This window comes from Dama dama, chromosome 30, assembly GCF_033118175.1.
Source record: "Dama dama isolate Ldn47 chromosome 30, ASM3311817v1, whole genome shotgun sequence".
In the NCBI taxonomy this organism is placed as follows: Eukaryota; Metazoa; Chordata; class Mammalia; order Artiodactyla; family Cervidae; genus Dama; species Dama dama.
Window position 1 is genome coordinate 52697699 of NC_083710.1, and position 15700 is coordinate 52713398.

At 37.6% G+C, this 15700-nt stretch overlaps 1 protein-coding gene across 2 annotated transcripts in view; it reads right to left on the reverse strand.

The window, feature by feature from the left end:
* Nucleotides 1–15700, reverse strand: part of TBC1D4 (TBC1 domain family member 4) — a 210545-nt gene that overhangs the window by 19638 nt on the left and 175207 nt on the right. For both annotated transcript variants that reach the window (XM_061133697.1, XM_061133696.1), the window contains 4 exons: nt 15242–15451; nt 11594–11752; nt 6949–7107; nt 3961–4205 (listed from right to left, as the gene is read on the reverse strand). In XM_061133697.1, coding sequence (XP_060989680.1) covers nt 3961–4205; nt 6949–7107; nt 11594–11752; nt 15242–15451 — 773 coding nt within the window. The remainder of the gene's footprint in view (nt 1–3960; nt 4206–6948; nt 7108–11593; nt 11753–15241; nt 15452–15700) is intronic.

Below are 15700 nucleotides of genomic sequence, written 5' to 3' on the forward strand. Positions count from 1 at the left end.
TATTGCATAGGAACCTGGAATGTTAGGTCCATGGATCAAGGCAAATTGGAAGTGGTCAAATAGGAGATGGCAAGACTGAACATCGACATTCTAAGAATCAGCGAACTAAAATGGACTAGAATGTGTGAATTTAACTCAGATGACCATTATATCTACTTCTGTGGACAGGAATCCCTTAGAAGAAATGGAGTAGCCATCATGGTAAACAAAAGAGTCTGAAATGCAGTACTTGGATGCAATCTCAAAAACGACAGAATGATCTCTGTTCATTTCCAAGGCAAACCATTCAATATCACGGTAATCCACGCCTATGCCCCAACCAGTAATGCTGAATAAGCTGAAGTTGAACGGTTCTATGAAGAACTACAAGACCTTTTAGAACTAACACCCAAAAAAGATGTCCTTTTCATTATAGGGGACTGGAATGCAAAAGTGGGAAGTCAAGAAACACCTGGAGTAACAGGTAAATTTGGCCTTGGAGTACAGAATGGAGCAGGGCAAAGGCTAATAGAGTTTTGCCAACAAAATGCACTGGTCATAGCAAACACCCTCTTTCAACAACATAAAAGAAGACTCTACTCATGGACATCACCAGATGGTCAACACCAAAATCAGATTGATTATGTTCTTTGCAGCCAAAAATGGAGAAGCTCTATACAGTCAGCAAAAACAAGACTGGGAGCTGACTGTGGCTCAGATCATAAACTCCTTATTGCCAAATTCAGACTTAAATTGAAGAAAGTGGGGAAAACCACTAGACCATTCAGCTATGACCTAAATCAAATCCCTTATGACTATACAGTAGAAGTGAGAAATAGATTTAAGGGACTAGATCTGATAGAGTGCCTGATGAACTATGGATGGAGGTTCATGACATTGTACAGGAGACAGGGATCAAGACCATCTCCAAGGAAAAGAAATGCAAAAAAGCAAACTGGCTATCTGAGGAGGCCTTACAAATAGCTGTGAAAAGAAGAGAAGTGAAAAGCAAAGGAGAAAAGGAAAGATATTGCCATTTGAATGCAGAGTTCCAAAGAATAGCCAGGAGAGATAAGAAAGCCTTCCTCAGTGATCAATGCAAAGAAATAGAGGAAAACAACAGAATGGGAAAGACTAGAGATCTCTTCAAGAAAATTAGAGCTACCAAGGGAACATTTCATGCAAAGATGGGCTCAATAAAGGACAGAAATGGTATGGACCTAACAGAAGCAGAAGATGTTAAGAAAAGGTGGCAAGAATACACAGAAGAACTGTACAAAAAAGATCTTCACAACCCAGATAATCACGATGTGTGATCACTCACCTAGAGCCAGACATCCTGGAATGCGAAGTCAAGTGGGCCATAGAAAGCATCACTACCAACAAAACTAGTGGAGGTGATAGAATTTCAGTTGAGCTATTTCAGATCCTGGAAGATGATGCTGTGAAAGTGCTGCACTCAATATGCCAGCAAATTTGGAAAACTCAGCAGTGGCCACAGGACTGGAAAAGATCAGTTTTCATTCCAATCCCAAAGAAAGGCAATGCCAAAGAATGCTCAAACTACCTCACAATTGCACTCATCTCATACGCTAGTAAAGTACTACTCAAAATTCTCCAAGCCAGGCTTCAGCAATAAGTGAACCGTGAACTTCCAGATGTTCAAGCTGGTTATAGAAAAGGCAGAGGAACCAGAGATCAAATTGACAACATTCACTGGATCATTGAAAAAGTAAGAGAGTTCCAGAAAAACATCTATTTCTGCTTTATTGACTATAAGAAAGCCTTTGACTGTGTGGATCACAATAAACTGTGGAAAATTCTGAAAGAGATGGGAATACCAGACCACCTGACCTGCCTCTTGAGAAACCTATACGCAGGTCAGGAAGCAACAGTTAGAACTGGACATGGAACAACAGACTGGTTCCAAATAGGAAAAGGAGTATGTCAAGGCTGTATATTGTCACCCTGCTTATTTAACTTATATGCAGAATACATCATGAGAAATGATGGGCTGGAAGAAGCACAAGCTAGAATCAAGATTGCCAGGAGAAATATCAATAACCTCGGATATGCAGATGACGCTACTCATATGGCAGAAAGTGAAGAGGAACTAAAAAGCCTCTTGATGAAAGTGAAGGAAGAGAGTGAAAAAGTTGGCTTAAAGTTCAACATTCAGAAAACTAAGATCATGGCATCTGGTCCCATCACCTCATGGGAAATAGACGGGGAAACAGTGGAAACAGTGTCAGACTTAATTTTTTTGGGCTCCAAAATCACTGCAGATGGTGATTGCAGCCATGAAATTAAAAGACGCTTACTCCTTAGAAGGAAAGTTATGACCAACCTAGATAGCATAATAAAAAGCAGAGACACTATTTTGCCAACAAAGGTCTGTCTAGTCAAGGCTATGGTTTTTCCAGTGGTCATGTATGGATGTGAGAGTTGGACTGTGAAGAAAGCTGAGCGCCGAAGAATTGATGCTTTTGAACTGTGGTGTTGGAGAAGACTCTTGAGAGTCCCTTGGACTGCAAGGAGATCCAACCAGTCCATCCTGAAGGAGATAAGTCCTGGGTGTTCATTGGAAGGACTGATGCTGAAGCTGAAACTCCCAATACTTTGGCCACCTCATGCGAAGAGTTGACTCACTGGAAAAAACCCTGATGCTGGGAGGAACTGGGGGCAGGAGAAGGAGACGACAGAGGCTGGCATCACCGACTCCATGGACATGAGTTTCAGTAGACTCCAGGAGTTGGTGATGGACAGGAAGGCCTGGAGTGCTGCGATTCATGGGGTCGCAAACAGTCAGACACGACTGAGAGACTGAATTTAACTGTCCCTGAAATCAGGATTTCTGTACACCCTTCATAAGAACTCACAGCTGAAACCCAACATTGAGAGCAAAGCCCTATCTCCCTGCCAAAAATTCTATCTTGAAGAAGTATTAATAATAAAAAATGGAGCACTCCCTCTCTACTCATTTGCTCAAGAAAATGCCACTTACTGTAACATTCATAAAGTGAAAATAAAGTCCCGTTTTGCCCAAGGATTGGTAAGATTGAAATACTACATGTAAAAACTGATCACTGGGAACCAGGAAAATGTATACTTTAAAAGCAGTTTAAAATATTTTAGTTCTTATCTAAAGTATAATATTAGACGAACCTGGCATCATGTCTACCTCATTTCACGGGAAGAGAACCCTGACATATTTTTCTCTTTAAAGTATTCCTTTATATTTTTATGTCTGAACGCTTTAAATTACAAGGTAGTGGTTGTTTAAGATATCGCATCTACAGTGAAAATTTTGAACTTTTTGTTTGAAAACAGCACACTAAGGAAAGTGAAGTTTAAACTAGAGAGGAGAAATATACAAATAGAATGTTTGAAATGTAACAGTGGCAGTGAACACACTACCTAACTGAAAAATCTTAATGTTCTTCTTCAGAACATAAGAAAAGCAGGCTGAGAAAGCACCACTGGACACTGAACACCTTTTCCTCTATAAAGGCCTGTCTACTATTAAGTTAAGGTTGGGGGGAGACAGAAAGTTTGAGAAGAAACACGATATAGATATCTGCCATTGATGCACTCAACATAAAAGAATAAGACATTATAATTTTAGATTTTTAAATAAAAGATCTATGATTGTTTTCAACTGATAAGGTGAGGGAAAGTGAGTAAAGATGATACTTTCTCCAGGCAACCAGTAGATTTAGGAAATAGGGACTTGAGGACACACTCGAATGGCTTATTTATCTGCTTCAGAAACTGTGGAAAAGTTACTCTGCATATGGGTGTCAGACACTTACAGCTTTAGCAAAATCACAAATCCCACACTAAAACCATGAACTAAAACATGCCTCTTCATATATCCACGTTCCGAGACAATGGGCCCAAATTTCTTTAAATCTTCACTGTAAATCAGAAGAGGGCTCTGCTAAGATTTTTACCCACTTCTTGTGAAGAACCACCACTCACCTGCAGCGACATCATGTCAGGTCGGTACTGCTTGCGGAAGCCCAGGTCATACATGAGGAATTTCAACATTTCAAAGGCTTGCTCTTCACTCATGTGCAGAAGCAAGACTCCAGCCACAAAGCTGATCCCCTGACAGTAACCCACTTCTTTGTCCAGTAATGAGTAGGCTTTCAAGAGATTAAAAAGCGACAGCTGCCCTGCCCCAAGCTGTGCTGAAAAGTAAGGATGAGTAGGAAATGTTCTTCCTGCAGAAGAAAAAAGAAAAATATTTTTGAGATGCCCTGATGGAGTCCAGAGTGAAACTGCAATTAAGCAATTTCAAGGAATAAATCAACGCTCTTTTCCAATATTGAATACCGCCTGGAGTACCTACCCCTCTAGAGAGTCCCAAGTCCTGCCTGCCAGACCATCACCCCATCTCCATGTATATGATAGAGGAGCAAATAACTGATGCTAATAAGCACTTATTTTTAGGAGGGGGAAGTTCATAAACAAATCAAAGACATATTCAGGAAAGATCTCAGGGAATAGAATATAAAACTTATTCTGATTATAAATCAAGGCTAATTCTAAGTTCACATAGAAATCACCCACTAACTGAAATCAAACCAGTCAATCCTAAAGGAAATCAATCCTGAATATCCACTGGAAGGACTGAAGCTGAAGCTCCAGTACTTTAGTCTGCTGATACAAAGAGCTGACTCATTGGAAAAGACCCTGATGCTGGGAAAGATTGAAGGCAAAAGGAGAAGGGGAAGATTGGGGATGAGATTATTTGATAGCATCCCCGACTTAATGGACATGAATTTGAGCAAACTCCGGGAGATACAGGAAGACAAAGGAGTCTGGTGTGCCACAGTCCACGGGGTCACAAAGAGTTGAACACAATTTAACGATGAACTACAACTGAAATCAGAATTCTACAGATGATATCATATAATTAAAGAAGAAAACTTAGTAGTCCATAGCAGATTCCTTCCTGCTTTTCTTATGTTATGACAGACGAGGGACTTTTTCGGGTTGTTTTCTTTTATAATCAGTCTATCATTCAGGAAATACCCCAGCTTTTGTTTGTTTGTTTTTTTTCAAGTATTCTTGACTTTCTGTTTCTTAAACTACCTCCATGCATGAGTCGGACACGACTGAGTGACTGAACTGAACTGAAATGAACCATGAGCCATGCAGACCTCTTTTCTTTTCAGTATAATCCAAAAAGGCCAAAGATAGTGAAGGGCCAAGCTGATTTAAAATAAATTCCCCTCTAAAATTCACTTCTGTGTACAAAATTACCAAAGAGACACTTCAGCAAGCAAGTTAGTCCTGGATCACTAAAACGTTGGTACTAACCACTGAAACAAACCCATCTTCACCCCTAAAGCTGTATACAGTGGTTTGGGACTTTCCTTGTGTCATGAAAATGAAGGGAGTGTTAGCTTCCTTGTGCAATGATTACTCATGACGGTTAGACCTTGTAAGAAGGCCAGATTTTTTAATGCTTTCCACCAGATTTGCTTAAAATTGATTCGCCCACACACACACCCAGGAACTGATAAGATTATTTCTGCAGAACAAATAAAGGGGAAGACATGAGAAAATAACAAGAACATGCTGAGGAAAACACAGATGACTATGAGCAAAGTTAAATAAGCAATTTTTAAAATTATCATTTTACTTTTTCACTTAAAATGCTTGCTACAGAAAACTATAAATATGTTGTCCATCCAAGACATTAATTCTGGCTCCATTTTTTTCTGACCAGGCTTTTTTTTCCCCTATAACATGATCTCATCATCTCCTTATCTTTTAGGATATCTTGACTAGCTCTAAATTCGACATCTCAATTTCTAGATTCATTATCCATTTCCGGTCACAGAATCACACATCTGCAGGGATTCACAGTGATTGATTGGTTCACTGTCCTCATTTAAGAGAGAGTATTGAAACTCAGAAGCAAAGTAATTTGCCTAAAACAACTGTTCAGTGGTAGCATCAGGACAAAACCCGAAGTTTCCAGTTTCTCAGTAAAATTCTTCTTTTCAATTCTACTGGGCTTCAAAAATATTAACTTAATTGGCCTTTTCCCAACAGAAGTTGTTTGTCATCCAACCAAGCAGAGCTCAGTTTTGCCCTGTAATTTTTATATAACCTGAAATGAAGTGACCTCTCAATGTAAAGTAATTCCTTGTTTTCCCATATGGGCTGAAATAACATATCTGGCCACCTTAAATAAATCAACTTTTAGGGATATATATAAGATAATTCAAATGTCAATGTCAATTTAATTCAGTAAGTTACATATTTTTAAATAATAGAATATAACATTAATTTAGAGAAAAATTAGAGACAACATAATTTTTTAAATTATTACACCATTTTTACTTTCCATAAGTTATTTGAAACTCAGCTTTTAAAAGGGTGACTTTATAATGCTGCCACTGGAAAGTCACATAACAGTAGGACAGCTAATTCTTATTTCATCCTCCAAAGATGTATTCATGATTTCCCACAACCTAACCACATACTGTATTGCTTTTTAAAGCCTTATTCAAAAGCTTGTTTTCAGCAATATGTCCAGGAATACATAGCAGGCTTTGTTAAATTTTCTGGTGCCCCTTTAAACCTGCTCTAGTTTATTTCAAGACCAGTGCTGACTGAAATAATAATTGTCTATCCCAAAGAAAAGTCAGTTGCTCAAAAAACAAGAACTGAGAGCACCTGAGAACATGGCCTTTATAACGATTCAAATACAAGAGGACTCTTTTCAGAGTACAAGTCTAAGGATAAAGACTTCACTCCACATGCAGGCATTTAGGGTATCTTCAACCAGACATAAGGCCGATATGCCCTCAGGAAAGAACAAAGTCAGCAGCTCTGCAGACCAACAGATCATCTTTATCAACACCAAAAACCAAATTAAAAAAAAAAAAAAACTCAACAAAAGGACCTACTGTTTACTTTCATAAATTAGAATCAATACAGCAGACATACCTAAATCTACGAGGATAGCATGCTGCTGAGCCGTGAGCTGTTTTAAAAGCTCTTTATAGGATATGTCGGGAGGTTGTTGTTTATTAGGCAATCTGTGTCTCAGACGATATTGCAAAGCTAGGAACTGCCAGATTTCTCCCCGTCGACTTTTGGGAACACCTGCAATCAAAGAGATAAGAAAGCAAGGCCTTGAAGACTGGAATGAAGTTGCTAAATCACAACTGATTAGCTATAATGCTTCAAATAGGCAGCCATACTACTACACACAGACAGCCATATATACACCTGTCCTGCCACGCTACAACCACACAGTATGCAAGCATATTTTGACAAGTTTAATCCTCTAGCTGCTGCCTTACTAAAAAAAAAAAAAAAAAAAAAAAAAAAAAAAAAACCTTCAAATAATGAAGAAAATAATGGCAATATTAACAACAACACCAGCCACTACTGATTGAGAACATAATACAACATGTATTGAGGACGTGCTTTTGAGCATTACAATTACAGAAACTGCACCTCAACTATTCACAGGTGCTCAGAAAATAACTTAATGAGACAGGTAGTTACTACTATCTATACTTTACAGAGGAGAAGGCACTGGCGACCCACTCCAGTACTCTTGCCTGGAAAGTCCCATGGACAGAGGAGCCTGGTAGGCTGCAGTCCAGGAGGTCGCTAAGAGTCGGATGTGACTGAGCGACTTCACTTTCACTTTTCCCTTTCATGCATTGGAGAAGGAAATGGCAACCCACTCCAGTGTTCTTGCCTGGAGAATCCCAGGGATTGGGGAGCCTGGTGGGCTGCCGTCTATGGGGTCGCACAGAGTCGGACACGACTGAGGCGACTTAGCAGCAGCAGCATACTTTACAGATGGCAAAGCTGAGGCAGAAAGAGGCTAAGTCACTTCGCAGGTTCTCACAGCTAGTGCAGTTGAGAATCCAAACTCTAGTTTCAGAGGCCAAATTCTAAACTACTGAAATGTATGACTGCTTATTTTCACCTTTTATTTGGTTTGAAGCTAGTAACAAATGCTAATATTCATACTCTGATTTCTAAATATCTGTCATTAAAAAGTAACTTTGTAAAAGAGAATTAAATAGCATTTTTATGGTCCACAAAAAAATGAAATAAAAATGGTAAATACAATACAAAGGGAGTGCTCCAGAATGTCACTCAGTCTTTGAGAAGAAAGTGGCTAGGCTATATAACGCTTCATTCATGTATAATGAAATAGTAACTCCAGTGTGCTTGGAAACCAAAAACAAGCAATTCAAAGTATGTTAAAACTGTTTTTTATGCTAAGGGACATGAAGTAAAGCACTGGGAGGGACATAATTCAATTCTCTGCAGGAAAAGTAATTTTATTACACTGCTTTCAGTCCAAAAAAACTAGATATGGGATAGGTTCCTGAGTGGGGTAGAGGAAGGTTTAATGGCACTAATCTTTTTGGAATGCAATGTTACAGTCTGCAGAAGCTGGAAGTATTCTTGCCCAAAAACTACACCTCAGGCTCCTGAACATGTATGCCTTGAAACTACTATTTTTAGTTCCATTACCTCCCATTCCCTGCCACATTAAGTATACACTAAGTATTCACATCCTCAAGAAGCTTATGGTTATTTTCAGACCTCCAGTTTCTTGTTTCTATTGTTACGTTTATGGAATTCCAAGTTCCTCCAGTTGATCGCCTAATATATCTCTATTTGTCTTTTAGGGATGAGCCTGAATGTCAATCTTCTGCAGACACTCTCCCTAACATCTCTAGGAGTAAGACTCCCTTCTCACATACTATGTGACTCAGACTATAACATTAGCATATTGGATTAGAGTTAGTGCTACACTGTATGTCTGCCTAGTTTCCTCACTTAGACGGTGAACTCCCTGAGAATGATCAGCATATGTTCATCTCTGAATGATGAAATCCAAGAATATACCTTGCTACTGATATATTTGTTGAATGAATGAATGATCTTACATAAAAAGTCATGTTTAGAGGGTAACTTTCATTAGCCCATTAAACGGATCACTGTTAAGGAGAGGGCTGTTGTGTTAACCATCCAATAACAATTTCTAAAAGGTAATTCACTTCATTTATTTATTTTTGGCTGTGTTGGGTCGTCATTGCTGCATGCAGGCTTTCTCTAGCTGCAGCAAGAAAGCAGTTGTTTTCTCTTTGTTGCAATGTGTCCACTGCTAATCGTGGCTACTACTCTTGCTGCAGCGCATTGGCTCTATAGTGTGGGCTCGGTAGTTGTGGTGGGTGGGCTTAGTCGCCCCACAGACTGTAAAATCTTCCCAGAGTAGGGGACAAATCCGTGCTCCTGCACAGGCAGGCAGATTCTTAACCACTGGACCACCAGAGAAGTCTGGTCATTCACCTTAGTTAAATATTTATTGAGCATCTAATATATAACAGAGCATAGAGCATGGCCTTGAAGAAACCTCATCGAGAGATGAAAAAATCCATTTTCAGGAAAATTAGTCTCATTCATTCATTTAGTAAATAACATGTAAGATACTGTCTTAAGTGCTAGGAGTGTGGGGGGTGGTGAGAAAGCATTTAACAGATAAACACACAGATACAAAATTATAAACTATGATAAGCACAATTAAAGGGAAAAAATCATGAGAAAGAATAACAAAGCAAAACTAATTTATTTTGGGTTGGGGGGGAGGGCACTGTGAGGAAACGGTATTTAAACTGAGAGCTGAGGGAGAGCAGGATTCTCCAGGCTGGGAGTGTAGGCAGCCTTCACTTTGGCAAGAAGAATGTATGGAGGCCCTGAGAGGAGCAGAGAAAGGGGCACAAAGGAGGAGTGAGAAGATGTGATGGAAAGAAAGGGAGCTGGGAAATGGGGAGAAGGTAGACAGGACAGAAGAGGGAGGGAAGGGAAGCTGGAGCATCTAATCAAGAAAGAGCCGCTGAGATTTCCCTGGTGGTCCAGTGTTAAGAATCCACCTGCCAATGCAGGAGACGTGGGTTGGATCCCGGGTCCGGGAAGACCCCACCTGCTGAGAAGTAACTCAGTCCATGTGCCACAGCTACTGATGCCCAGTACCCTAGAGCCCACGCCCTGCAACAACGGGAAGCCAGAACAATGAGAAACCCACGCACTACAGTTAGAGAATAGTCCCTGCTCACCACAACTAGAGAAAGCCTGTGCGCAGCAATGAAGACCCAGCGCAACCAAAAATAAATAAATAAAAATTATTTTTTTAAAAGACTAGGGGTTAATATGGAAAGCAAAAACTTAAAGCTTTTTAAAAATATAGAATATCTTTATCTTGACAAAACCCACTGAAATGTTGTGAAGTAATTAGCCTCCAACTAATAAAAAAATTAAAAAAAAAATATAGAATATCTTTATTTAAAAAAAAGAAAGAAAGAAATGACCTGTGCCATACTGGGATGCATATTAGTTAGCACCTTCGGAGCACAGGCTACAAGGTAAGGAAAGGTAGAAAGTGAGATGAGAAATGAAAGAAGGAGAGATCAAGGAGAGTTTTGGGCACAGTGCTAAGAAGTTTCAACTCTGTTTTATAAGAAATGGGAAGATGAGCACCTCTAAAACATCTCTGTAAGTCATACCGAAGAACAGTGTGATCTATATCTCACACACATTTGATTAGCCACTATTTTGTCTCCCGAGCAATGCATTCAGTGGAAATCTTTGGGATTTCCATATCTTCAAGGAAAAAGAACATGTGCCAGGTTTGTAAACACAGCATCTTACAAAATTAATCTTAATTTTAACTTAATCATGCAACAGTTTCACATTATCATAGGCTTTTAAGATTCATGATCAAGTTACACTGGGATCTTTATTTTATACCCAGCAGGTCATAGAGATTCTCATTTTAATATATTGAATCTGAGTCACAGAAACTGCAAGTAAGCAATTCACACGTTAGTTTTCTTTTTTTCTTTTCTTTTTTTTTTTCTTTTTCATTTATTTTTATTAGTTGGAGGCTAATTACTTTACAATATTGTAGTGGTTTTTGTCATACATTGACATGAATCAGCCATGGATTTACATGTGTTCCCCATCCTGATCCCCCCTCCCACCTCCCTCTCTACCCGATCCCACACGTTAGTTTTAAATTTAAGATGTTTAAATGTCATTTTATATGACAAAGCTGCAGTGTAATTTAAGGCTGAATAAAAGCAATGTTTCAAAAATAAATAAAAGAAAAAACAGATGGTAGGACAACTGATTGCTAGCTAATAATATAGATTTGTATAAACACATACATATAGGTGAACATATATATATAAACAAGTACTTCTGAGCAAATAATGGGAACGAGTCAAGTTTATAAGTTCGAGATATTTTTATGGATATGATCAAAGATTTGTACTAATGCATATGCTCTTTCCTCAGTAAATGATAACTCTTGAGTTGAAAACAGCTGACTGAAGAGGCAGGAAACTGTAGAAAACGTGTCTGCTATCTCCTCAGGGATAGGACTGCCATTAGCACCGTTCCTACCAACATAGTCACTAACTACAGGAGGAAACAAACTACTTTCCTTTTTTTACAGGCAAAGACAAAGAGAAAATTATGCTTAAGCTGGACGAATCAAAACAATCTCTGAAACTTTTCAAAAAAAGAAAAAGAAAAAGATTAAGATGATCCAGAATACCTTCTTTAAGAGAAGTATGAATATCTTCCATATCGCATCTGATTTTAGCTCTGCAGTTTAACAACTTCTTATCCCAGATTGTTAAGACCTCCTTCTGACATGCACCAACTTCTTCATAATCCAATTTAACTTTTCTGGACTGCAGTTCATCTCTGCTTGCTAAGAAAGAAAGAGTTTGCATTAAGACTAATACGTTTTAAAACACAGAATTTGTAATGTTTTATTGCCTTTGTAAAACCACAGCATACGACTTTTAGGAATCAACCACTAACATTTTCTCAAAATGAAAATTTTTGTAAAAAATGGAAGATACTGGAAAAGTTCTCAAATTTTGAGTCATTTCCTATATTAAAAAAAAGAAAAACAGGAATAAATTCTAAGGAGGTTTTACTCTATATCTTACAGATGACAAGTCTCCTAAACATAAAAAACAAACCATGTTTTCCAGGCTAGAAATTTCAAATATTTGACAAATGTGATAGAAAACTACAAAAGTGACAGTTTGCATCATTGTTAATACCATTAAAATGTTAATATTTTATATCCTATATCTATGAGAAAATAATGCTTCATGCTAACCTTGATTTGAGAAATATTTGATCATGATAGCCTGATAAATTTCTATAACTATTTCCAGAGTTACCCACACTGTCTTTAACCACACTGACACTAGGTTACATATTCCTGTGTCAATTTTTAATAATCTTTAAGAGGAAAGTCCATTTTACTGAAGTTAACATTTTCATTTTTCAAAATACAAAATTTTCTCTTGACTTGATGGTCTAAAATCTAAGCCCAGAGGTCATTAAAAGAAATGGTTATAAAAGCAACCAGTATCTACACCTCAGCTTTATCTTGAAGAATTGATTCCAAAAGGGGAGAAGGGTGAAAAAACATGGAAGCATATTTCTTCTCTCTCATTAGGACCACATGGAACAGAAGCTCTAAATGTAATCTGTAATCACTGAAGCTCCAGGGCTCAGCCATCTTACCTCCTGCAACACAAATCTCTGTCAGGCATCCAAAGTCCTCGACAGCACAAAAACAATAGCAGAATGAGTATTACTCTTTACTCAGTGTTCGAAGCCATTTCAAAAGAATTAAACCATCTTATAATAGACTACTATTCTGGCAGGGCAGTAAAAATTTCTACTTAAAAGTCCACACATAATCAAAAGATAAATCAAACTACCAAAAATTCCTCCTAGATACCACTAGATGGCTTTCTAGCATAGTTTAATTTTGCTTTTCAATATCTGCCTAAGAACTGATGTTTTCGAATTCTGATGCTGAAGAAGACTCTTGAGATTCCCTTGGACAGCAAGGAGATCAAACCAGTCAATCCTAAAGGAAATCAACCCTGAACATTCATCGGAAGAACTGATGCTAAAGTTGAAGTTCCAATACTTTGGCCACCTGATGCGAACAGCCGACTCATTGGAAAAGACCCTGATGCTGGGAAAGATTGAAGGCAGAAGGAGAAGAGGGCAACAGAGGATAGGATGGTTGGATGGCACCACCGACTCAATGGACATGAACTTAGGCAAATTCTGGGAGATAGTGAGGGACAGGGAAGCCTGGGGTACTGCAAAGAGTTGGACATGACTTGGTGACTGAACGGCAACAATTTGTTTTATATTTCTCTAGGATCATCATAGAGAAAGCTAATAATTAACATAATCCTACATATAACTTTACTAATTATATTTTTCATAATGGATGAAGCATAATATTTCCTCAGAATTTTTTTTCTCCAACCTTCTCTGGATCATTATTCATTTAAAATAATAATCACCATCATCTACACCCTGAGGATAAAGTGCTAAGTAAGAACAGTTAATATCTGCCCTGGTTAACCAGGCAAGAACAAAGAACTATGAAAAAATGCTTATCCATTGACTAGCATTTGTAATGTGTTAAGCTATTTATTTTTGTCTTTGTTACTTAAGTACAGAAATAAAAACAGAACTGACAAAGGTTTCTGATCATATATTCTAAATGTCACCTCTTCTCTTATTCTGTCAATTTATACAGCCACATATAATACACAGAATATGCAGTCATTTATAGTAAAATATTCCATTTCTTTATATTAACATATATATTATATGCTGTACTGGGAAAAAGCCTAAAAACTGTGGTAATAAACTGGAATTTTCGTACTTATTTGCCAGTATAACACTGTTTGACCTTAGGTTAATTTTCTTAGTGTCCCCAAGCTAGTCACTAACTCAGCTGCAGAATGAAGAGGGGAGCTAAATAATCTCTAAGACCATTTCCAGTTCAAACAGTCTATGATTCTAAAATTAGCCATTAATATTTAATATAATACTCTATGGCACATACTCCTGTTAATGAAATCCAATTTCATGCTTTAAACGTTTTAAGAAAATGACAACCATCTTTTTTCAAACTCTTCTTCTGTTTATGAGTTAGTTCAAGATATAATCAACTACAAAAAACATAAATTCAATTCCTTTCAAAATCTATGGAAGCTTGAGTGGGCATATCATTTATCACATCAAACTTTTAAAATTTATGTTAATAACAATTAATTGCTTTTTTAATTTGAAAGAAAAGAAGATTTGTTTCCTACAGATATTTAAAAGTCTTACAAACTTTTCATTCTGCTAAGAATATAGTGTTAAGCAAAAATAAATTGTGCCCTAGCAAACTAAAAAGTAAAAAATTTAGTTGAACAATAGATATAGTAAGAGGAATCTTTAGATGGTGAATACAGAAATGTGAATACCTGTCTAGACTAAAAGAAGCTTTATTGAAAGACAACATAATACAAGCAAGTCAGAGAAAAATCTAGATATCTTCCAATAATCTTAAAAGTCAAAGGCCCACATAAGCTAAACCATTCATTTTATAAATGTGATAAAAAGGCCCTTTATATTAAGTGATTTGCTCAAGATAAGGGCTTTAATACCTTTTTCAGATTTTGGTACTGTCTACACACCTCCCTCCATTCTATCAGCACTGGGGTAAATGACATTATTATTTCAGAGTCTGGAAAACACATTCTAAAGCATTTGGTATTCATAAATTTAATAGTCAAGTAGTATGAATAGCACAATAGCTGTTATAAACTGTCCAATTAAAATTTTAATGACTTCAATATGATTTTTAAATAGAAAATTTATAAAATAGTAATCAAACATAGCACTTTCGATTTGTTAATAGGTAATTAGTTGAACTGGATACAATATAATTTATTTGAAATAGGAATATTTCTCATATTATGAATAACATTGGCCTGAAGTTTGAAAATCACATTTGAAGAGAACATACTTTTTCATATTTAAGTCTTTTTAAAATTACACACAAAGAAGTTAAACTTTCAGTCATATTAAAGCCACTGACTTCATATTATATACATTCTATTACCTTCTATTATTCTATCACCCAAATATACTCAAAAGACACCTGATGTTTTAAATCTGTCAAACAGAAATACAAATTTCTTAGGCCAACTTTCCCCTGTCATAACCACTTCACGAACTAGAAACAATTTTCATCAGTAGCTATTCTAGTAAAAGTGTGTATACAGTTGGAGAATGACTGTGGGGGAGAGTATTAACAAACTACACCTTTAAATTACAGTATCATATCATGCCCTCTAGCCCTGTTTGAATAGCTAACCTTCAAGTTTCTGGTTTTCTTTTTCCATTCGAAGCAACAGGATCTGCTGGTGTATAGCTTTTCTCCACAAACACCTCAGTTCCTCCGACTTGTTTCTCTCGTCACCCTTTTCTGGGTCCTCCTCATCAGACATGAATATCATCAGCGGTTCCTCCTCCATGGTTGGAGCAAGAGGGGACAGAGGCAGCAGCTCACTCCTGTCCAGGCCATCTGCAGAGAAGAAAACAGTGAGAGGCATTCCGGAGTCGTGACCCAGACCACACACGTTCTCTCTGGACTTGACGCTTTCACCTCCTGTGTTCCACCTTTAAGTCTGTACACAAAGCTGCCCTCCCAGTAAACTGTCAGTTTCTGGAACTAATGATTTGAGTCAATTCACTAGACTGAATTCCCCTTTCAGATTTCCCTCTCTGGTGAAATGAAAGCATGTATGATGTCACTACTTCCTCTTTCCGCACA